Below are 23,095 nucleotides of genomic sequence, written 5' to 3'. Positions count from 1 at the left end.
TAGAGAGCTCAGTTCTAAAATTCCACAGCTGATTTTCCTCAATTTAAGTATTTTTGTTACATGATGTCAGATTTGTGTCCTCAGCTGAAATATAACCCTGCATGAGCAATGTGTCGCTGAAGTGAGTTCATGCAGGAATTATGCAGGCAGCTGAACTTTCACACCTCTTCTTCTAAAATGCCTCAAATGCTGCTCCCAAAGCTGGAGCAGCCAAAAGGTTACAAGGCATTGTGTATTCTCACCCGGTGCTGTTGACTATGAAAATGAAACTAAAAGAAGCATCAACCTTCCACCTGCAACTAAGCAGACAGTACACAGCTAAAATGCTACACATATTTCAGTATAATTTACTTGTTATATTGTTACTTTAAAATAGTGACAGTTCTCAGTGACCACTCTCTAACCCGCCTCTTAAAAAGAAGACATTTTCAGATGGGCTTAAACATTTTTTCAAATGCACTCTCAGGATTCTAAGTGTAGTTCAGTAAGAGATTAACTGCCTTGAGCAGATTTGTTTTGACAATCATAAATTTGGGGTTCTATGCTGCAAAGATGCTATCAGGTAAAAGAAAATTTGCATTTGTAAAATTAACAAGTCAAGTGTAACTTCTGGATTTCAGTTAGGACCCCTTCCTCCCCTGCACTGACTCTGCATTTCATTTCACATGGGTGTAGCTGAAAAATGCTTTATCTCTCCTGCTTAAGTGCAAACTGTTAATCTCTTTGAAAAAAGCACTGCTTAAAACTGTTCAGAGTTTTAACATACTGACTCTATGAATACAAAATGTATTTCTAAACACAAAACGTGTACTTCTGCGTACAAAATTCTGTACTTGTTAATAAAACAATAGTGACTTTGCAGAAGAAGTTAAGATCTGGAAATTTCTGTAAGACAACCGCAGATCTCAATGTTATGAACATTTCTGTTAAATGCTGACTTCCAGGGCCAGGGGGCAGAAATGGCTCAGCCAAATTCCTTTCTCAATCCATAGATGTGACACAGCAACAACATCAGAAGGGAGGACACCAATAGACATGTTTTTCCCTTGATAAGCAAACAGCTGTCAGACTTCAACTATAATGCTACACTAACAAATCTCTGTGTTCAGAAGAGTGCATTTAAAACCAATTACTGCCTTTAGAGTTCCAGCTTATAAAATCACAAGACTAAATTAGGCTTCCATATTATTTTATTTCCCTCTTAAAATATAGCATTGAAGTCCTGCACACATATAAATATCCCTACAGTTTCTTGCACACTTTCTATCCATCATTACTTAAAGTGCCCAACTGTGAACATTAAAAGTAAAAACATTACTGTTAAGAGTGCCTATACTTGCAGGAGGACTGGTATTCTGACAATGCAGGCCACTGATTTTACAAAAATCACCTGCAAAAGAATACACCTTAAACAACACGCATCAATATTAACCCTGAAGTCATTTTTTTTTTTCCCGTTCAGCTTATCTAAAAGCAATTAATGTACAGGGTTTATTTTTGAAACATGTCTTTTACATAGTGTAAGAATAAAGGATAAATGCATCACTTTCTTTCTAGCTCCCTCCTTTCCCCACAAAGTGTTTACTGTGTCCCAAGCTGCTATGTTGATTAAAACCAGTTGAAAAGAGCTCTGGAAATGCATGCAACTTAAAATTCACTTAAACACACTTTAAGTTATAAAGTCTGAGAGATTTTGATTTCAGCACGTGGCTACGGTTCAGTTGGGTTATTGGATGTGTTTGTCGTGGTGGCGAGATTGGTAAACACTTCTTCCTTAGTTTCAGGCTGATGTCTTTCCATTTTGGTTTCCTCTTTAGCATTTTTATTACTGGTATCTCCCTTGCTCTTCACTTCCACAGGTTCAATCTCCATGATTTCCTGTGGTGGCTTAAACTCTGGCAAATTTGGCTGAAGTCCATCAACTTGAACAGGTTCTGGGACATCTTCTGCTTTCTGTTCAAGTTTTTCCAAAATGGTCTGGACCTTCCTTACACCATCTCTCCTGGCCTGGCGCACATCTGCACGACCCTCAGGGTCCACTGAGTCTAGGGCTAGCAACTCTTTGGTCAAATACTCTTCAATCATCAAGTACTTTTTGTCAGTTTTCTTGCCTTCAAAGGAGTTGACCGCCTGCTCAAGCATTTGTACTTTCTCCAGAATTGCTTCCACTTTCAAAACACCAGGATGCTTTTGAGGCTCTCCTGCTTCCATCGTCTTCGGCGGCGCCGCTTCTTCGGGAGGAGGCCTTTCCTGGGGAGGAGGAGCCTTAGCAGGGGAAGGAGCCTTTTTGTCAGCTTTCTCTGCCATGGCTGGAGGCTTCTGGGGTTGTGGCTTAGGTTCTGGTTCTTGGTGGGTGACCTGGATTGGGATATATGTGGAGGGTGCCTCTGTTTCGGGTGGTGGGGCTGCCTTGTTGTCAGGCTTGACTTCTGGAGGAGGGGCTGGTCTTGGTGGCTCCTGAGCTGGGACTTGTTGCTGAGAAACCTGGTGAGCAAGGCAAGTTTTGTGTTGAGACACAACGTTCCTTATTTCCCTCTAAAGAGCAAGTAATCTAACATCTAATTTTCTGTACTCCTAGCAGTGCAATTTCACACACACGAGATGTTTAATCTTCCCTGAGCGTTGCTGAATTTTACTGTTTTAAAGTGAAAAACAGCACTGTGCTGAACAGTTATTATAGTCACCGATCAACTCTTTCAAACATTAAATTTCAACCCACCAAATCCTTCCCATGCTCAATAAAATAAGCCTCATAAGCAGGTTTAAAAGACAGGACCTTTGAGCAAAGTTTTCACCTAGCTTAAATCAGTGAGATTTCTTGCTGAAGACAGATTTCATCCCCTTTCACTAATTAAGGGCTCACCTTTCTTGAAAAGCCAGCTACTTTGCTGAGTTTTAATCACACTTCGGGCTATTCTCATCCTATTCTTGTTTTCAGGACATTGCTTGTTTGGTTAGTGCTTATTTTTAACCTTTAACCTATTTACATGCAGAGGTTACTGTGTCAATCTTATTACACTGTAGTGATTAAAGCCTGTTCTTGGGATTACTCCACTTTTCAATCATCAAATCAGAAATCTCTTGAAATTGAGATTAGTTTTGAAATCTTAGCAGGAAACTGAAATTTATGAGATCTGCATTTTCCTCCCCCTGATACCCCCTTTAGTTGCTTGGGCCCATACACAGTTGCTTTGAAAGATACTAAATCCAGCTCTCATGGATTTAAATGGCTGGAATAAAATATCTGTATTTAAAACAAGTACATAAATGCCTTACACTGAGACTCTTACAGCTTTACCTGTTAGACATAAAATTTGCTTAGGGAGAGCAAACTCTCACCCACAAAAATAAATTAGCACTGACCTAGATTATGCCATTAAATCTTAAGTCTTCCTTCTTTTGTCCTAACCTGGGTTTTCAAAATAATTAACCTAATTTTGCTCCTGTCATTTTTAATGTGAAAAATCTCAAGAGGAAATCAATGCTTGTTTCTGTACATACCCACTTCCACCACACACTCACAGCTGTCTAATACCCAGGAGCCTTTTAATTGTAGTTTTAGTAAGAATTCTAACATGGAAAAAATGTTCAGTGAGCAGCGGGTTCTATGACCAAGAACATGCTTCAAGTCACAAGAATAAAAAGCTCTGGATTTTGCTTATCCTCTTTCTTCATAGCAAAAATTACTTTGTGCATCTGATGCTATCCCCTAAATGGCTCTGAGACATCAGTGAAGTATATTTACATAAATGTCACAAATCCCACAGACCTGGTTTTCATCTCATAAACATAATGCAACATCAGTGACCTCAGTGTAATTAAACCGAATTATACTCTGACAAGGGAAGATTAAATCGTGTGTTAAATCATATTTCAGTGATCCACCACAGTCCTGACAGGTGGAAAGGCAACTTGCTTGCTTATCTCAGTATCTCCCAGCCTGTTTAAATCTAGCAGTGGAGACTGCTTTAGGTGCTCTCACGGATGTGTTAGTACAAGCTCATTTTTCAGCTCTAGCCACACTCAGCTCCCTGGCAGGTGAATCATTTTCCCATTCTACATACCTGGGGTCTGTCTACTACTGTCTGCACTCGGATGGGAGCTGGGGACTGCATCTGGCTGCTCACTCTGGCCGGGGAACTCTCCCGACTGGAGGAGCCTCTCTGAGCCACTCGGAACGGCGACTGCGCCCGCGCCGCCTTGGGCTCCCGCTCCTCCGGCTGGATTTTGTGGAACACCGGCTGGTGGGCTTGGAACTCGCTCTGCTGGGCTGGGTAGTGGGTCTTCTGTGCCTGGTGGTAGGCTTGTGCAGGCTGACGGGGCATGTTTTCATGGATCACGGGGATTGGGATGTAACCGCGAGGCAGCGGATGGCTCCCCGCGTTGGCTCTGCCAGAGCTCTGAGGCGAAGCTGTTGGAGGGTCGGATGCTCCAGGAGGTTGAGGCTGCCATGGAAACAAAAATCCATTATTAAATGGTAACCATCGTGTGCTCACAATACTTTTAATTTCTGAAGAGAAAAGGGGGCATCTTCATAGAAACTGAACTCGTGTTTCTGGCATGCAAGGACTCCATTTCCCTGGTTTTTTGGCCAAGAGCCTCACTAGACAAACCACGTAAGTTGTGAGAGCATCATCATAACAAGCAGGAACCTGAGCTACAGCATTCCCAGCCCTGAAATGAGCAGGGAGTGGATGCTCACTCAGAATGTTTGCTGCTTTTGCATGGCTGTTCCTGTCTAAACCTGTTAAATTTGAGGTAAACTAAGCAAACAAATTACATGTTGGAGACAAGCCCATGCCCCTAAGAGCACACAGCACTGACTTCTGATCCTGGCCACACAAACAGATTTTGTACGTTCTGTTGGGGTTTTTTAGAGCATGTCATTAATTTAGTGATGCAAATATGGCTAATTCCCCTTTGCCCCCTCTCCTGTGAAAGGCCAGACTGAAGCTGCAAGAGCAGAGAACAGACAAGGCAGGAGAGAAAGGGGACAAAACCCCTCTTCTGGTAATGATCAACTGCTCCTGGAACAGCAGGAACCTTGGATAAATAAATGATGGCTTGCATTTCAGCACCCATCAGTGGCACTACTGGTGGCTCTGCTGATGTGCAGTGTAGGGTCTCCAACACAGGCTCTGGTCATTTGTCATCCACACTGCACTGCCTGAGTGTGTAACATCAAGTTCTGAGGCCTTCTCTCTCTGCTTATCTCCATTAAATGGCACAAAGACACATTCCTAAAGCCACTCTGCAGACAGGGCAAAGCTGTACACAGCTGGGAGAAGGAAAAGCTGAGCCTGTTGTCTTAGACAGGCATGGTTAGTCAAGACAGCTGAGAAACCTGCCAACAGGATTTTAATTACATTCTTCAAACTCCGAATGGGTTTCAGAGAAGATGCCACCACTGCTGAATTACAGACTTGATATGTTTTCAGCTTGGTGAAGGCTGAGTTTCCTGCTCATCTTACTTTGAATAAAAATGAGGCTTATATTTCCATATATTACAGGAATACCAATCTGCTAATTCTCTACAGAGAGCAGGCCAAAAATTTCACCTGAAACACAAAACAAGCAGGGTGACATTTTTTCAAAGAAGTCCATAGTCTGAAAGTATTTTCACATGCCACTGAAGGACAAGAATACTTTACAACTCACTCCTAAATCTGTATATATGTAAATCCATTTCATACAACTGAAATTTGCCATTAGGAAGCAAAGATCCTCTGAAGTGGCCTGGGTTGTTAGCTGACTGGACATTTGTCTCTCCCACTTTGTTCACCCTGTTTGACTCAGGGTGCAGAACACAGGTGACTTGTCTGTGGGGGAACCTGTGCAAACCCAAAAAAAACCCTCCCCTGCCACAGGTCCCGCTCAGCTGTGCATTTATCTCTGCAGAATCATTCCAGAACAGAAGCGGGTGACGCTAGAAAAAACCCATACATATTCATGCTGCCATGACTGTGCACTTTCAGCACCCTGCAAGTGTTAGGGGGGAAAAAAAAAACAACAAAAAAACCCACAATCCTGTGGCAAGCTGGGCTTTCTAAGCTCCCCCGTGTGACATTGAGGCCACAAATGCTGCAAGCAGAGCCCGGCGCTGCTGACGCTCACCTCGGGTCCGTGCGCGGCCGGCGCCGCCGCAGCTGCCGGTGTCTGTCCACATTGTTTATCGGCCTCCGGCCTCGCCGGCGACTCGGGGCCACCATAGCCCCCCCTGAGGGGAGCCTGGGCCTGCCCCGGGGCGGGCACGGCCTCTGCCTTGTACCTCTGCGGGGAGGAGAAGCAGGGGTGCTGCTGCCGGCCGTCGATGCCCTCGTGGATGACGGGGATGGGGATGTAGCCCGCCCGCAGCTTGGGGTAGCCCACGTGTCCTTCTCGGGCCGCCGGCGGCTTGGGGCTGTCGCGAGATGGGCCATTTGCTGAGGACTGGCCTTCCTGCAAGGGAGAACGGCAGAGAAAACTGCTTGTTGGTAGCTCAAACGTGGCAAGAGAAAGGTGTCCTGAAGGTCTGTCCTAAAAGCAGCAGCAGGTATGAGGAGCTCAGAGGTTCTCAGGACAGCCAACAGCAGGTGCCAACACTGCAGGAAAGGGGAGGAAGCTCAAAAGTCTGCTTATGTGTGGGGCTTCTCAAAAGCATTCACTTGTTCTTTGAAATTCCTGCCTCATTCCACCTGGATTTCTTGTTTACCATCACGAGCACTTAGCCACCAACCCAGCCTCTTCAGAAGGACCTCATCCAATTCAAACAAGTACCAATGGGACCAAAGACATTTCCTGAGCACCTCTCAGGACACATCTGAAAAGACACTTGCAAACAACACTAATCCCAACAGAAGCACAGATTTTATTGCTATTGTTCTCCCCACTGGCTATTTGAAGAGATACTGACACTGCACACTGAAAATGTATTCACTTCCAGCTAAGGAGGATCTGGTTCAGTAAATACTGAGGGAGAGGGATATCTTAACAAAGAGGAAAACACTGAAAAGCAAGTTTTTAAAATCCCTGTGTTGTCTCAGTAAACTCACTGGACAATGTCAAAGCTCTGGCAAGGGTGGAAGTGGTTTGTACTAAGAGCTCTCACAAGTCCTCTAGTAAGTTCTTCCTGCGTCGGTCATTCTATTTTGAGACCCTGTGAGGGCCAAGTTCCAGATGTATCTCTAAGTCAGATCATGTAACAAGCACCTCTGTCATTCAGAGGGTAATGTCATTATTCAGTAAGGGGAGAATTTAATAAGGGGACATATGGTGCAAGTGTTGGAAACCCTATTTTTAAAGAGGTGTTTAAGCTGCAAAAATATTTCATGTTGCTCCTGTACACATTAACACACTAATTCATCAGGAATTCACTATTTTACCAAATAGATTATCAGTGTTCTTCCTATATGATAGTATCACCTTAAAAAGTGATTTCTGAGAATTCCTCTGAGCAATAAAACTGCAGAGAATACAGGCTGTTATTTATGTAAACTAATGAAGACAAGAAACAAGCTAAAAGTCTGAGCGCCACCATTCCATTTCCTTTTACTCATTTAATTTAAAAAAAAAAAAAAAAATCCTCCACAAAGGAAGAATTCTAGAAGAGACACAGAGGAGAGCCAGGCCTAGAAAGTTCGCGGAGAGCAGCAGTCTGAAGTTGGCTTTCCCAGCTGCAGAACAAGGATGATCTCATGCCAACGTCTGCACCACCGGGATCCACGGATGAGTCATTTCCAATTCACCCTACCAGGAAACCACATTCCTCTGCTGCACACGGGCTGTCGGGGGCTTTCAGAACCCCCCACACCAACACACACTCGCTCTTTCACCTTCCACCACCAGCACAACCCCGGCCCCGCAGCTCTGCCAGGATCTGCAGCAAACTGCATTTGCCGGAAAATAAAAAAAAAAATAAATCAGAGGTGTGCTCAGCTGACAACAATGTGAGGCCGTGCTGGAGCCAAGCGTGTGTCAGAGGTGATGATTCCCAGCGGGAAGCAGCACCTTGGTGCTGCGCTGACTCCGGGCATTCTGCGAGTGCTCGCCAGTGTCCCCACCACAGTAACCCGAGCAGCCTCCCCACCTACAGCCACGGCTCCCACCGCTATAAAAAGGAGATTCCCTCACTTCCAGCGGCTCTGCTGGAAGGGTTCAGGAGCCGGGTGGGCCAGCAGCAGCTACAGGTGCTCTGGCAGGAGAAGGTGGTGTCAGCCAAAGCTGCTCTGCCCCACTTGAGGAGGGGGAGAACATCCCAAAGGGAGCAGCTGTTTTGGGGTCTGCATTGTCTTTGATGGCTCCATTTGCAGAGAAGATCTGCAGTTTTCTGGCATGCCCCACAATGATAAATCATTCAAAATGGACAGTGTCCCATTCCCCCCACCCTCCATGAACCCCCCAAAGAGTCAAGCCATGGGCTTCCCCTCCCTTGTCTGCATGTTCAGACCCATAGGGCTGCCCTTGTTTTGAACCTTCCCGGCAATCTGAGAAATCTGCCACTGCAACTTAAACCCTGCTAGGAAATACAAAAGAGTCAGCGCAAAACCAAAGCATAAATCAGGTTGGACTGCTTTTTCAAAGCATCCAGTTTAAAAGTTAAGTAGAGCTTCTGTCAATACTTAAGGGGTTTTTGTTTTGTTGTTTTCTATTTCTTTTAATAGACTACACTCCCATGATTTCTCATGTATTCTTACAACTTCAGACAACCTGTGCTGCTCCTGTGGAAAGTAGGATTTTAAACTGGTCCTTTGTTGCAGGCTTTTTTCCCCTGTAGTCAGGTCTATCCACAGCTGTGCAGTCATACTGGAACAGCCCTTGGTGAAAGAGCAAATGCAGCATCCTTGTTTTTCCTACCATCAGTGGCTCCGAGGCACAGATCAGGTTTAGGAAAGGTGCTCTCATCACAACTGCACTTCCTGATCCACACTGTCCCCTTCAACACTTAATTAATACTTAACTCTGCAAACAGTTGCCTACATTAGCCTGTTTGTATCACCACATCTTTAGCATTCTTTCTTCCATGTTTCTTTTCTTCCCACTGTGGTACAATCACAAACAGGGACAATCCAGGTATTCTGAAAGTCCCATCACAGGGGAATGGCAGCACTGAGGAGGCCCTGGGTTTGGGGAGATGCTGCCAGTGGTCCAGCTCTGTATTTAGTGAGAATCTGACACAGCAGCGAGTGCGTGCAGATCCCAGTGTCCCTGTCTCCAAAATTCTGGCCACAGCATTCTGTTCCATGCAGGAGAGCCTGTGTTTCCAGCCTGGGCAAACAGGTTCTGGAAGAGTTCAGGAAAAGCTCAGGTGTGCCTGGGGACACTGTGCCCATGAGGAGGAATGGAATCAAGCTCTGGAAAACTCACCTTCACACTACTATAAAGACATTCACAGATTCCTTCCTAATGCTTTAATTCCACAGAACATCCAGCACAACAAAAAGTAGCCATTTTTTGGTTTTATTTGCCTTCTATCACATACAGTTCTTGCTTGCTACATTAACAAACCTGTTACTTGAAAGAAGTCCAGAGCTCACGTATAATTCAAATCTGCACAAAGAGAATGACCAACAAATGAATGACAAGTCTTATTCAATCATCCTTCCTGGTTTAAGCATACAAAAACAGGAACCAAACTCAGGTTTCTGCATTAAAACAAATTGAAGCAAAATTTCTCCTGCCCTCATCTAAGGCAATAAGACACTCCTTAAAATTGAGAATAGCTACAAGCAGCAGAGTATCAACTAATTTTCAGTAAGTACCAGGACTGACTATCAGCAATCCCACACCCAATTTACCTTGAAGAGAGAATCCCTCAAAAGGAGGGAGCACAAAAATGCAAAAACTGCCTTGAGCAGCTCAGAAATTTTCACGACAGTTCCAATTGACATTTCAGGTAGCCTGAAATACATGCAGGAACTCAAACCTGATCCAGCACTTTGGGAGATGCTGAGGTAAGCCATCCCATCCAGGCAAATGAGAGGTTTGGCCCAGCTGCAGGAGGGACAGAGGAGCTGTGCCTGAAGATCTGCTCAGGAGCAGGGACAGTGCTCACAGCTCTCAGGACGAGCGTTTTTGTTGTGAGGCCATCACCAGGATAAATAAAGGTGCAGCCAGCACGAGTTGTGCAAGTGGAAAAAACACTTCATACCCCCACATCCTACTGCTGGCTTCCCGTGGGAAGGGCACTGTCAGGACAGACACTAAAATCCTCCAACTCGCTCCCATTTATAAATGACTTGAAGCCATGAGCCACTGGAATAAAAAAAGTGACAGCAAGAGCAAAAAAGCACAACCCTGCACCAGGGTTCCCAGCAGAGCTGTACTATCTGGAGTGGATAATGGATAAATCCTAATGTGCCCCAAGTCTGCTCAAGTGTTCTTCCAGACCCAAACACAGAAACCTGCAAATTCAGTCACTGCTGATGCCGGCAAATTGCAACTGGAGTCTTCCAAGACAGGTCTACTGTTCAAATTAAATTTGTCAAAATATTCTGTATTCATGTTAAATGACTTCAATAGTTGTATCAAATTCAGAATCTCCCTTTTGAGACACCTGACATAACACATTTGTCATTCCTCCAATACTGAAATAGTCTACAGAATAAAGTCTAAAAATCTCCTTTGTTGCCATTGCACTCCTGCATTTTTCTTAAGCTGTACTGGTGTTATTTGTAGTACAGTCAAATCAGTCTCTAAAGCACATGTAATTCACACATGTAGCACCCCTGCAGCTCTTGCAGAGCAGCAGTGCAAGTATTTAAATTGTACTGGTTTTGTAAATATTATCTAGCAAGGGGAAAACAAAATTTACCAACACTGCCAAGAGATCAAACAACTTCTCAGGATGCAAACAGATGGTCCACTGACTCCAGTGTCGTTCTGAACTTTTAAGCTGCTGCTACAGAGTACCATGCAAACAATTATTCTGGTTGCTCAAATGACTGAGAAATTACCCGTACTTGACAAAATCTTACTTGAGAACACACCTTTCCTAACTTTAAGCCTAAATCCCATCTATTTAGGAAGAAAGGAGTACATGATTCTGTTCTTTCATCATCAAATACAGCAATATAACCAAAATAAGTGACAAAACAACCCAGTTTCAGTCACACACATGCTCAAATCCACATTTTACCAGAAATTGCCATGAATAACAAAAAAAGCCAGTGTCACCCATTATTCGAATTAAGAATGAAGTAACTATTCTATTTAATAAAGAAAATACAGTTTTTGTCATAGAAATGCTGGAATTAGATTCCACATCCACTTGTACTTCACTTCTGGCCAGATCGCCTCTCCTTCTTTGTTGCACAAACTACAGAAGTACTACAGAACCTTTGCTACCAATAGAAATCAACATATCCCAAGTATTTCTCAGAAGTTCCTCATGGCTGCTGTGTGTTTGAACACGCTGATAGCACAACACCAGCATGAGCTGGGTTTTACTAACACTTCCCAGAGAACTACACGAGTTGCAGGGTACCCAGTGATTTACTCTCAGTGCTGACTCCAAACTTCTTACAGCCCTGCCTCAGCTGCTGGAGACATTTGCATTCTCACCCTTTTACTCATAATTTGTGCTTAAATATATAGACTGAGCACATAGGCATTTGAGCAAGATATCATTAGCTAATGACTGAAGGGAACCATGAATAAGCTTAGTTGCATGAGCTGTCTCAGAAGGACTTCGTGTCAGTCGCATCATGTAACCCAATTACAGGCCAAGCTGCTTTTGATGTTCTACTTGCTGAATGCTGAGTTTTATTTCCCAACATACACATGTGTAGGCACACAGGCCTTTTGTTCTCTCTTGTAATTATCAAGTTGTATTATACAAGCATTACACTAACATTTGCTCTAACTGATGCCATTAGAAATAAATAAACATCATTAAAAACTGAAGGAGAAAACTAATCCTAAACTCTTCAGAACAGAGAGCCTTAATGGAGGAAATATGTTGGCTATCTTGTAGATCAATCTTGTTCCAGGAACAAAACCTGTCCTCTTTTAATCACTAGGAGATTCTTTCTTGAGCTGAAATGCCTTGAGCAGACATGACAACACCTGCCCCATGTACCCATGAGTGGAAGTTGGCACTGAAAGCACCCCATGGGCCAAACTGAACATGTCTGAGAAAGAAACAATGAGTGCTCTTCGAGAGCTGGGATCACCACCCACCCCACCAGCTTTAGTGGATGGAGTTAGAGAAAAGCCCTTCAGAGTGCTAGCAAATATCCTTGCCAAGGGGGATGAGAATGACACTTTATTCAGTTATTTCTGTCCACTGCCTCATTACCTAAGAAGCAGGTGGTCAAACTGTTGCTTTCCTATTAGTTATGACCCAGGAATCTGGAAAACATCAGAAAGCACAACTCTCAAAGATTTGCAAAACAATGCCCCATTAAAAAAAAAAAAGGAAAATAAGTAGATAATGGTTGAAGAGTAGGCTGTGAATTTCAGTTTATTGTCAGGCTTCACATTTTCATCTAAAACTTCATTTTGAACACAGCAGTTTTCTGACTTCACTTCCTTAAAGAGCAATTCTCCAGCACTATGAAAGCACTCGTACATTGCACCTCTTTTATTAATTTAGAGGCTTTACCATCAGCCATAAAAAACACACTTTTGTGCTACACAGCCTACTGGGTAATGTCTGACAAGTCTCTTCCCCACCCTATGCCTAATTTTCCTGTCTGTAAAACCAAGAAGGAAAAATAAAAATAATCAAACCAACAGCTTCTGTGACATATTTAAGAGACAGCATTTCTTTTTGCCTGTAATTAAGTAATGTGATCTGTGTGAACAAGCCATTTCTTCTCATTTACATTTACCTTTAGCAGAGAGACCACAGCTTGCTTACAGAGTGATAATGCCTGCACACCCTAAGGTACAATGGATTGTTACCTGGCCTTATCATAGTTCAAGTGGGAACAATTCTGTTTCTGCCACGTTGTAGTCGTGGAAAAGTTCTGCCTGTGCATACAAGTGTTAAAAACCCAGCTCCCAGGTAAGAATGCTACCACCTGGCACAAGTATTCTTTCTTCCTTTGTCCTTTAGATAAGGGGCACAGGTGCCTCTGTGTAGGAGTTACACAGAACCCTGGAACACCTTCTCTGCTTTTCCTCTTGCATTATATCCAGTGTCATTTCCTCCTGCTCCTGTCTCTTATTTCCGATTAGCCCCACCCCATGTTTTCAGGTTAATTGATACATCCATAAGTTAACTCCCTGCTCACCATGTTCTGTCAGGGGGGGCTTTAAATAACCACACCCAGCAGCTTCAGGGAATCTGGGCAAAGCCAGGACACAACCCTCCAAATATCCCCACTGGTAATTGTACCACTCCTACCTACTAAGCCTTTTCTATATAGTACCTTTTTAATCCAGTAACTAACTTGTTAGCCTGACAGAATGCACATCAGCATTAGGAATGTAAAAACACTGCAGGTGGAAGAGACCTTAACTGTTACTAAGCTGACCTCACACTCCCTTCCCTTGAGGAGAACCACTGTGAGAGGTACAGCTTCAGAGAGGCTGTTCTGACCCCTCAATGCAATTTCTAATTTGGTCTACCACGGATTTTTCACTCAACTTGACCACCAGAAGTCAGTGCTCAAAAATAAGCCTTCTGCTAAAGAGCTGTGAATTGAGTGACTTCAGACTTATTTGGGGAAGCAGAGAGAAAAAGAGATGCAACAGCCATGAAGGGAGAGGATGGAAACTTAGGTGTAGTCAGCTGTTCCCCAGTGAAGCATCAGCAGCAGGGTGAGATGGCTTCTTCTTCCTTTGTTTAGCCTGTGCAGTCATTGCTGCAGCCAAAACTTATCATAGATCACTTTTATGGCTGCTCCCCGACTTGTGCCCAGCTGCTGCAGCTTTTATCTCAAACCCAAGGCACCAGTGAGCTATTGATCGCTCCAATATCCACCAGTGGAGCTCAGCACAGTCAATTCCTTTGGTTTATTTTTAGCTGCATTATTTCCCAGGGGGTTTACTGCATGTGGAAACAACACATAGAAGGGGCATTGATAAATACCTATACAAACCTTGTTTTCTTCTTTAAATGTAATCTATTTTTATTGACACTTTGGGGAACACCAAGTTAACAATTTAGTGTCATAAGGCAATCCTGCAGGAAGTATGCAGAGCTGTGATGCCCTCAGCACAGAACTACAACAAATAAGCATAGGAAATGAGCAATTCTATCAAATAAAAGGACAAGTGACACTGCTAATAAACACATTTTTTACTAGATGTATATACATCTTCACAGTATTGATTATACCTTTCCTTAAATTACTGTTAACTGATCAGATCCTTAAAAGAAAATCATTAGTCTACCAAGAAGCTTCATGAATAAATATTTTTCTGTCATTTGAAAATTCATCCCTTATTTCTCACTGAAACAACATGAGATTTTTCCCTCTTTCTCATGAAGGGCTCCCCAAGCCATCCTTATGCTGCCATGATTTCTTATATGTAACAGAAACAAACATGCAGAAGAATACCCATCCTTCACGTCAGTAAAAAACAAAAAAAAAAAAAAGGCCAGACTGAGTGGGAAATAACCGAGAGCCATCTGAATTCACAAATGCACCTAAAATACAGAGTTAAATGCAAAATCAAGGTCTGGTTTCGTTGCTTTAAAAAGGCTTTGACATGGGTTACAATTTCAAAGGAGCCACTTCAACTTTTACCCGATTATGTATCTGGCACAGATTACTGCAGCCAGCATGGCTACACTGATGTTAAGCCCAGGGTAAGTGAGAAGGCCAAGATCAAGCACTCGGGAACAACAGGACTTTGTTATGACACTGTCTCAGCCATATTCTTACCTAGATAGAAAAGCTCAGTTAGCCCTAGATCTGTGCTCCAGTCATTGTCCACTTAGTGTGCAATACCACATTTCATTGCCTAATCTTTTCTGAAAGGGAACAAAAATTCACAGACAGAATATTGGTGGATTTACTGCAAGACCACCTCAAAGGTGGTCAAAAATTTTCTAGTTTCACTGTCATATTTCAGTGAAAGCAATGCAGTGATGAAGTCAGCACAAGTTTGACCTTCGTATAATCATTCTTGAAAAGGTGCATGAAGTCTGACACATGCAGTCAGCTTTTGTCATTCTCAGATCACTTCTAGAAACCCCAAGTTCTCATTTGAGCTAGGCTGAGAATAATGAAGGAAATCAGAAAGCTCTACCCATCAAATCTGGTTTTTGCTTTCATCTGTGGTTATGTCCTTCCTATCTGTTTAGGTATTAACAGAAGTCTGGCATCTTCAAAAATCCTTGTTGGATTTGGAAGTCAATGTCAATGGGTAATTTGCTTTCATTGCCATTGCCCAGCTAAGAGAATATTTAGAAAAGGACGTATTTCCCTTGGGCCTGATTCTAAGATTCTTTTGCTAACTAGTACCTGTCCTTGTGGAATACACTGGTACTCAACAAACTGATGATTTCAGCAGCTGTCCATGAATTCCAGCAGACACATTTAACTCGAGGCTCTGATAAATGCCCATGTGAGAGCAGTTACACACAACTTCTACCACCATAAACTGGAAGACTTTTTTTAGCTAGGAACTCCCAAAAAACAACAGCTCATCTCTGGAGGCATTTCCCTGTCTCACAGTGAACAAACCCAAAGCACACGTTCCAGCTTGCAGCCAGGAGTAACAGATTTTCCTGTTTGGAAAAGAGTGTGTCCCACAAAAGCTGTTCAAAAGCAAATACAGCTTTTTCTACCTGTGACAGCCCTTGCCATAGAAGAGGCACTTCTCATCACCACAGATTTCACACGAGATAGGGGTGAAAATTTGTTTTGTTTCAGGCACCCACTCAAGCAGAGGGCTGATCCACCAGACAGCTTCCAACTCTCTTCACACCATTATTGAAAGCAGCTTGAATTTGACTATTCTGTTAAATAGGTTAGTCTCAAGTGGTATTCCTGGAACAAAACCCTTTCAGGAAACAGCACACTTTTCTTTTCAAGTACGTTCTATGGCTATAAAAACCACACCATCTTTATTTTTACTACCACAACAGCGAGTGTTAGCAGGTGCCTCCATAAAGGAGAGAAAGCACTTTTTCCTATGCTACTCTCAATATTCTTACTTTCAAATTCCATTTTTCTAAGACCTTTGTGTATTATTACTATAATTTATTTATAGACCAAACGAACTAGCACTTAGAGAGCTGCAAAGGGGGTTAATTTGTGATAGAGAAACACATCCCTTCCTTGCCGAGGCCAGCTGCTCTCGCACCGAGCTTTCAGTCACGGCCCGCGCTCGCGAACCGGGCAATTACTATTTTAAGAAACGGCAAGTTCATAAAATAATTAACACTCCTTGAGCGCGTCGCTCCTCTCGTTGTAGGGGAGAAAAACTCAACAGAGATCCGGAGCAGCCGCATGCCGCATCCAGCGGCCCCTTCCCCGCTGCTGCGGGGACACAGAGCCCGACCCCGGGGCTCCCCCCGGGGCTCCGGTGCAGCCCCGCGGAGCTCCGCGCCCGGGACGTGCCCGAGCCCCCGGCCGGCAGCGCGGCGGAGCGGTCAGCCCGCGGTTACGCGATGCTCCGCGCGGAGAAGAGCGCCGAGACCCCGGGGAATCGCTTTCCCACCAGGCAAATCCCACCAGGCTCAAGTTTCCAGCGCTTTCTGCCCCCAGCCGCCGCGCTGTTGGGCCGAGGGCTGTATTCCGCCAAGGAACGGGCTGTATTCCCCAAAAGCCGCGGAACCTGACCCGAAAGGGTCACTCCGCAGGGCCCCGGCCGCTCTCCCCTCCGCGCCTCTCCTTCCATGGACATATTTGGACTGAGATGCGGCTTTTCCCCGAGCGTGCTTCGGAACAAAACCGGAGCGGCAGCTGCCGGCAGTTTGGGACCAGGGAAAAGAAAACGGGAAAAGAAAAAATAAGTTGGAGCCCGAGCCGGATCTCTCATTTTTTTTAAAGGCATCCAGCGTTCGGGCAGTTCACAGCTGAAAAATAAATCAGCTTCGCCTCTCCCCGGGAGGCCGGGCGGACTTAACCAACTTTAAATAAACATTACAGGGCCGAGGTATCGAATGATTGAATGCACAAAAAAGGGACTGCAGTGCGTCAGAGCCAAAAGGCAGCTCCCGCCCTCCCCGCACGGCCCCGACCCCCCTCGCCCCGCGGGACCCCGGCCCGGCCACCCCCGCCCGCCCCACCTGCGGCGCCGCCCGCAGGCGCGGGTCGCTCCAGGTCGTGGTGCGGCTGTTGTGATCCACGAAGAAGGGCCAGCCGGTCTGCGGGTCGATCTTGATCTCCCAGCCGGGGGGCAGCGGCTCGGCGCTGCCCTCCATCTGCGGCGGCGGCGGGCTCTGCGCGGCGGCGCTCATGGCGGGGCAGAGCGCGGGCCGCGCCGGCCGCTTTATCCGCCGCGGGCCGGGGGGCGGGGGCGCGGGGCTGGAACTGTCTGGAAACGGCGGCGGGGGCGGGACGAGGGGCGGGACGCGGAGGAGGAGGAGGAGGGCGGGGGACGGCGGAGGAGCCGCCGGCTGGAAACTTCTGGCTGTGTCCAGCGCGGCTCGGCAGCCCCCCGGGGCAGCGGGGAGGGCTGGCTGGGAACGCCCCGGGGCGGCGTGGCCGGCTCTGCTCGCCGCCGGCGCCGCGCGGTGAGCGCCCAGCCCGGCTGCGCTCCCGCTCCGGCCGGTCCCTGCCGCGCCCCGAGCCGTCCTTGGGCAGCCCGCAGCCCGCCGGCGCTCTGGCAAGGCAGCTCCGACCTACTGCCCCGTGCTCTGAGCGAAAGATCAACGCTCCTCCCCAAAACGCCCTGCCCCGTGACTGATAATTCGGGGTTATGGCAGATAAACAACAAAAATAATGCTTCTTAAGTGAGGGTGTGGGCAAGCGTTGTTCTTCGGATTCAACTGGCTTGAACTTTCTCAGCACTTTGCAAATGCGTGTCTCAGTTCTCAGTTTCCCGTAGAAATACACCTGAAGGCAAAGAGTGTGTCTGTGAGGTTTAAAACTGGCTCTCTGATGGGTGCTCTATCAGCAGGTCATGCACTCAGTGGGTTTGGTTGGAGGTAACTGTGCTTCTCAACTGCACCACTTCAGTCATCTGACAGTCACAGGAGCAGCCGCAGATGCCTGTTGATAGTCACTCTAAGTAGAAGAGTGAATGCACAGTGTCCCTCAAACGCAGAAGTTACCTTCTGCAAAACTTTGCTTCGAGGAATTCTAAGTATGGATCCCTTGGAGGCAGATGCTTATTACTGAAGTATCTCTTACTTCAAGAAGACCCCTGGCTCTTCACGCCCCTGAGCACAGCCAGGATCTCCTTCTGCTCAAGGCAGGATCAAAGATCTCCTGATACTGCTTGCCACTGATGGTCATTCATTTTTTGACAGGAGGTTTTGTTTATCACACTGACAAACCAAGTAGTTGCTGACACTTGCTCCTTCACTCCTGCAGCTCTTCCATCCTGCGTGTCCCTTGCTGTCAGGACCGCACTGCTCCATCACAGACCCATTTTTCTGTCCCCACTGTTGTGTGCCTTTGACTCCTAAGTATTATAAATGGATAATTTTTTTCCCGGAGCATTTACTTGCAGATGTCTGTATTGCCATCACCTTTCCTGACTTACCTATTTTCTAAGCAACAAAGCCCAAACTTTGCTGATCTCAAAGTCCTGAACTGGTGCCTGTCCCTGGCCATGTTTTCTACCTCTGCTGCCTCTTATGCTGTCTGGTATAAAACCTCTGCTCAGCCTCAGCAATGTCAGCAGTAGCCTCAAATGGAGTAATATCAGCGATTTATTCTGCTTCCAATGTGCAGAGGAATTTCACTCCCGGTTTTGCAACAAAAAGGCACACTTAGACCATATGTTCCCTGTAGCATATGCCAGAGTCTCTTCCAAATCAACAAAAGCAGCTGATTCAGACACAGGGGACACAGATGTTAAAAAGGTCCTGCAGGAAAATTACTTTTGTAAGTTGAGGAAGTGATACAGATGGGGTTTGTAGCTGAGGGAATGTAAACAAAGGCACGAAGAATGGGGGGGGTCTTTTATTTTGCTGCAGCTGGCAGCCAACCATATACTCAGCAGAGCTAATGAATACGGTCAGCAAGTAGATGAAAAATTAATTAAAGGAAATTTCAAAGGGATATCTAACTTAAGTTGGACATTTTTGTGGGGGCATACCCTACGAAGAAACAAAGAAACTAGCCCATGATAATTTCACAGAAATTATCATGGGCTAGTGATTCAAAATTCATTCGAGCTGCTGCAGGGTCGACAAGCATCCAGCTGGAAACAGAACAGTCTGGGCTGACAGGGAAAAGCCTTTTAGTGATTGAATTTAGTTGGCAAGACATCACACTTTTTCTGTTAATGAAATTGTCTTTCCTGACAGGTAGGATTTAGCCTGGTTTCCTGTGCAGGTGAAAGCACTGCCAGTGAGGCAGGTTACACAGGATATCTACACAGGGACTCACTGTTTGCTCTCTGGTGATGGGGTGTCACTGGGCCATAGCTGTGACCCTGAGGCAATGTGGCTTCTAGTTCATGTTGTCATTAGCCATCCTTCAGATCAGAATGATTTATGAAAATGTCCATGTAGGAAATACTGCCAAGCAAAAATCTTGGCTTCAGGAAAATCTGTTATTAAGATAAGTGAGTCTCTGTAGTGTCTGGCTAATCTCAGATGAGACTCCAGGCTCAAGGTCTTTGTGCTCTATTTCAGAAGGGAAAATGCTCAAGAGGCATTTTCTACTTTTTGTGTTCTTCATGTAAGTGCAAACACAGCACTCCTGACTTATCCAGGTTCCTATCTGCACAGCGCTTCACACACCCAGGAGTACCAAACTAAACATTTGCTCCAGGGCCTTCCACTACAACTAGAAACCATGTACTTGTAGTTACCCAGAGTGGGTTTACTCTACAGGGTCACCCACGTTTCTCTGACTTGAACACGGGCTGCAGAGCTCCCTCCCAGCTGCACAGCAGCTCTAGCTCAGGTTGTACAGGGCAGCACTGTTGCAATAGAATTGTTATTCACTGCATTAATCAAGCAGATCTCTCTGGTGTGTCAGGAAACAACACTTCTTGCAGTGAGATCCAGATCAGCTTTCTACCTCCTGAGTACCTGCAGCACTTTCACAGGTCACCTGAGCAGGAAAGGCTCTGTTAAGCAGCACTGGGAGTTCAGGTGTTTGTTCTGGGTGAGCATTGCAGAGAGCTGGCATTGATGAACCTGGGTGAGTGACGTGCCTGGCACGTGTCGAGCGCTGTGCTGTGAAGCAGGCTCCAGTCCAAGTCCTCTGCTGGGTGCATTTGAGTCATATAAACACTCCTAATAAATGCAACAAGCACAGACTTTCTCAATCCTCAGATTCAAGAGACATGATGAATTTGACCTGCATGATTTCCATCTCTTGATGTTTTATGCAGAGTATCACTGAGTAGCCCAGGTCTTCACTGATTATATTTTGAATATCCAGGTGTATGAATAGCTCCAGGTGCATGAACTTTTTAAGCTACAAGCAAACAGGTCCCACTTATGACTTGATGTAACCAGAGCTGTACAGATGTTTGGCTTCATGGTTTGTTCGCAATCATGGAACTGTTTGTTGGGCCACTGAAACAATTGGGGCCTGCCTTTGAGAAAATTAAAGATGCAAAGTGATTGCTAATCTTTTACTAATCTGCCACTTCTGCTACAGACCACTTCAGATTTGATCTCTAGTATTTGGTACACAATTTAGTGTAACTGGTGGTGAAGTGGAGAACAGAAGTAGGTGAATGAAGCCATCCACAAATGGTCTGATCTCACTCTGACTGCTGCATGGTGCTGACATTGCTTGGCTCTTAGAGCTTGATCATGCCATCTGCTTGTTGGAGTCACAGTAACTGGCAAGTCATTTGATAGATAAATATATTTCCTATGAACTTTAATAGAAAATTCAAAGTATAAATAAGAAATTAGAGTGCTAATTGTACTGTTTAAATGGAGAAAAGCTTTTTAAATGTACGTGTTGGAATCACACTGCAACTACACTAAAGCTCTGCATTCCCAAAGCACGTACTCTGATTTCAAATTTTCAGATTTTTTGAAAAATACTGCAGGAGCTAATCCCAGCACAATTTTTACTTTCTTTTCCCTCTTTATTTCCACCTGGAATGAATTTGTCATAAACCAGGGAGCAAATCTGGCTGTGAACACTGCAAAACCAGCTTTAATTTCTGTGACCTGTATGCAACAAAAGCAAAATTCAATTCCAAGCATAGGCAGCATAAGACAACTTGAATGTTTAGAGCTACTCATTCTCTTAATATGTCATGATATGGCACATGCCAAGTGAATTAATGTTTCCAAAATAGGCATTATTGGGCTGCTCATTCTCTGTTCTTCCAGTGTCTGTCAGATAGAAGCCTAAGGAGGCAGCTCTTTGGTTTAGGAGTGTCTGGGTCTAACCAGGGAACAGAACTTTGTCTTCCTTGGACATCAGGAGGATGAAGGAGAGTCGGTCTGAGCCGGTGCTTTAATTGCCACGGTGGCCAGCACCCATTAGAATTGAGAGGCTCCCACCTAGTGGATAATCTGCCCTGCTGTACTCCGGGCTGCCACGGTCCAAATGTGCTTGGGAACATCTGAGTCATTTTTCCAAAGTTTACTGGCAAATCTTGGTCCAAAACAGTATCATTTCCAGACCTGAGGGTGCCCAATAGCAGAAACAGTACAGAGTTTGGAAAAAACAACTGAAAAGGGAGTTTAAAAACCCTCTTTGATGAGCAAATCGATCCTTTTATGAGCAGAATGTTGCACATGTAAAGGCAGAAGTATTTCTCCAGTTTCTGTGGGTACTGCAGCTGATTTAATTATATTGGTGCTCTGTCCCTAACCATCCCTTCCAAATATTTTTATTCCCTTGAATTGAAGAAGCAGATGCAGAGCTGATAGCATCTCTGGCTCTCTCCCTGGCACAGTGGAGTCTCAAAGGAGGCAACAGACTGAAAAGAAAGAAACAAATGCATGTCCTTTATTCTCTGCTCCTTCTGGCTCTCCTTGGAGCAGCATCTGCCTGGGAATTCAGCTCTGGAAGTGCCTGCATTTCCTAGCCATACAAAGAGCTCTTCGGGTCCGTGCCAGGAATGCAACCCCTCCACTTCTTCAGAGTGTGGTTGGCTGCTCAAGGCTGGCTCGCTGATAAGAGCAGTGACAAGGCTTGGAAGGAGCTTTAATGCCTCCCCTCCTTTCTCCTGGAGCTGTTTGCTGCTGAGCTCTCACCCCAGGCCCCCTCCAAAGATATCCCACAGCTGCAGTGCCATAATTACTGTTTGCCTACCTAGGGAATCCATCACACAGGACAGCTGGATCAGCAGGATGGGCAGAGGTGAGGAGGGTTTCTGGACAGTGTTACTCCTCAGAGCATCAGCTGTCTTATCCATGGAGGCATTTACTCATCCACTCAATGCTGCAAACCAGTCAGAAAAACCAAAAACTAAAACTAAAATCTGAAAACTTAAACCCTGTGGTGGCACAGAACCCACACATTCCTTTAATGGGGAATATCCCTGTGCCTCTGCTGAAATTTGAAGCAGCCACGAAGTCAGGACAAATCTTCACTGGCACAATAACCTTCAGGAGATGGAGTTATAAACAAAACCATGCTTGCAGGTATCCTCCTGCAAAAGTGAGTTATGCCATGGTGAATTTTAATACAGTCTTCAGCAGTAAAGAAATCCAAGTGGAAAATCCTACTCTGCATACTCCTGATAAAAACAAAACAACAGCCAGAGGATGCATTTATAAAAGACTACTTGTTATAATAATTTTCCTCTAATTTCCTTGCTAACGGAGTTAAAAATCCCATCTCTAGCAGTGTCTCTGTCTGGTGTTCACACATGGTTTATGATGGATTGGATGGCTCAGGGGTTCCTGCAGCAGGACTACAGAGGGAAAACCTGCAGGTCAAACTGGAATGCCACTAACTTCCTTCTTAAATTAGAACTGAAAACTGCAATCTGCAGCTCCTGATCACAATTTATTTTCTGCCCTCCTTGCTCGAGGGTCACCTGAGTGGGCAGAGGGGCAGGAAATTGGGGACTCCACTTCTGCTGCAGGGGCTGCTCCAGGGGCTGAGTCATGACT

At 45.2% G+C, this 23,095-nt stretch overlaps 1 protein-coding gene across 1 annotated transcript; it reads right to left on the bottom strand.

Moving 5' to 3' along the window:
- Positions 1-1,172: 1,172 nt before the first annotated feature.
- BAG3 (BAG cochaperone 3) lies at positions 1,173-17,373 on the bottom strand. The gene is made up of 4 exons (XM_021529277.2): positions 17,168-17,373; positions 6,115-6,438; positions 4,065-4,445; positions 1,173-2,484 (listed from the first exon to the last, which is right to left on the bottom strand). Exons 1-4 carry the CDS (start codon positions 17,336-17,338, stop codon positions 1,711-1,713), a joined length of 1,650 nt encoding a protein of 549 aa, XP_021384952.2. The 5' UTR covers positions 17,339-17,373; the 3' UTR covers positions 1,173-1,710.
- Positions 17,374-23,095: the final 5,722 nt, after the last annotated feature.

This window comes from Lonchura striata, chromosome 7 (genome assembly GCF_046129695.1).
Source record: "Lonchura striata isolate bLonStr1 chromosome 7, bLonStr1.mat, whole genome shotgun sequence".
Taxonomy (NCBI): domain Eukaryota; kingdom Metazoa; phylum Chordata; class Aves; order Passeriformes; family Estrildidae; genus Lonchura; species Lonchura striata.
The sequence above is the reverse complement of the archived record's forward strand: the minus strand, read 5'-3'. Positions and strand labels throughout refer to the sequence as shown.

Coding starts and splice junctions, on each gene's coding strand:
- BAG3 (XM_021529277.2), bottom strand. CDS start 17,338: ATGAGCGCCGCCGCGCAGAGCCCGCCGCCGCCGCAGATGGAGGGCAGC. Junction 4,446..6,114: donor CGGCCGCGCACGGACCCGAG/GTGAGCGTCAGC, acceptor TTTCCATGGCAG/CCTCAACCTCCTGGAGCATC. Junction 2,485..4,064: donor CAGTAGTAGACAGACCCCAG/GTATGTAGAATG, acceptor CTTGCTCACCAG/GTTTCTCAGCAACAAGTCCC.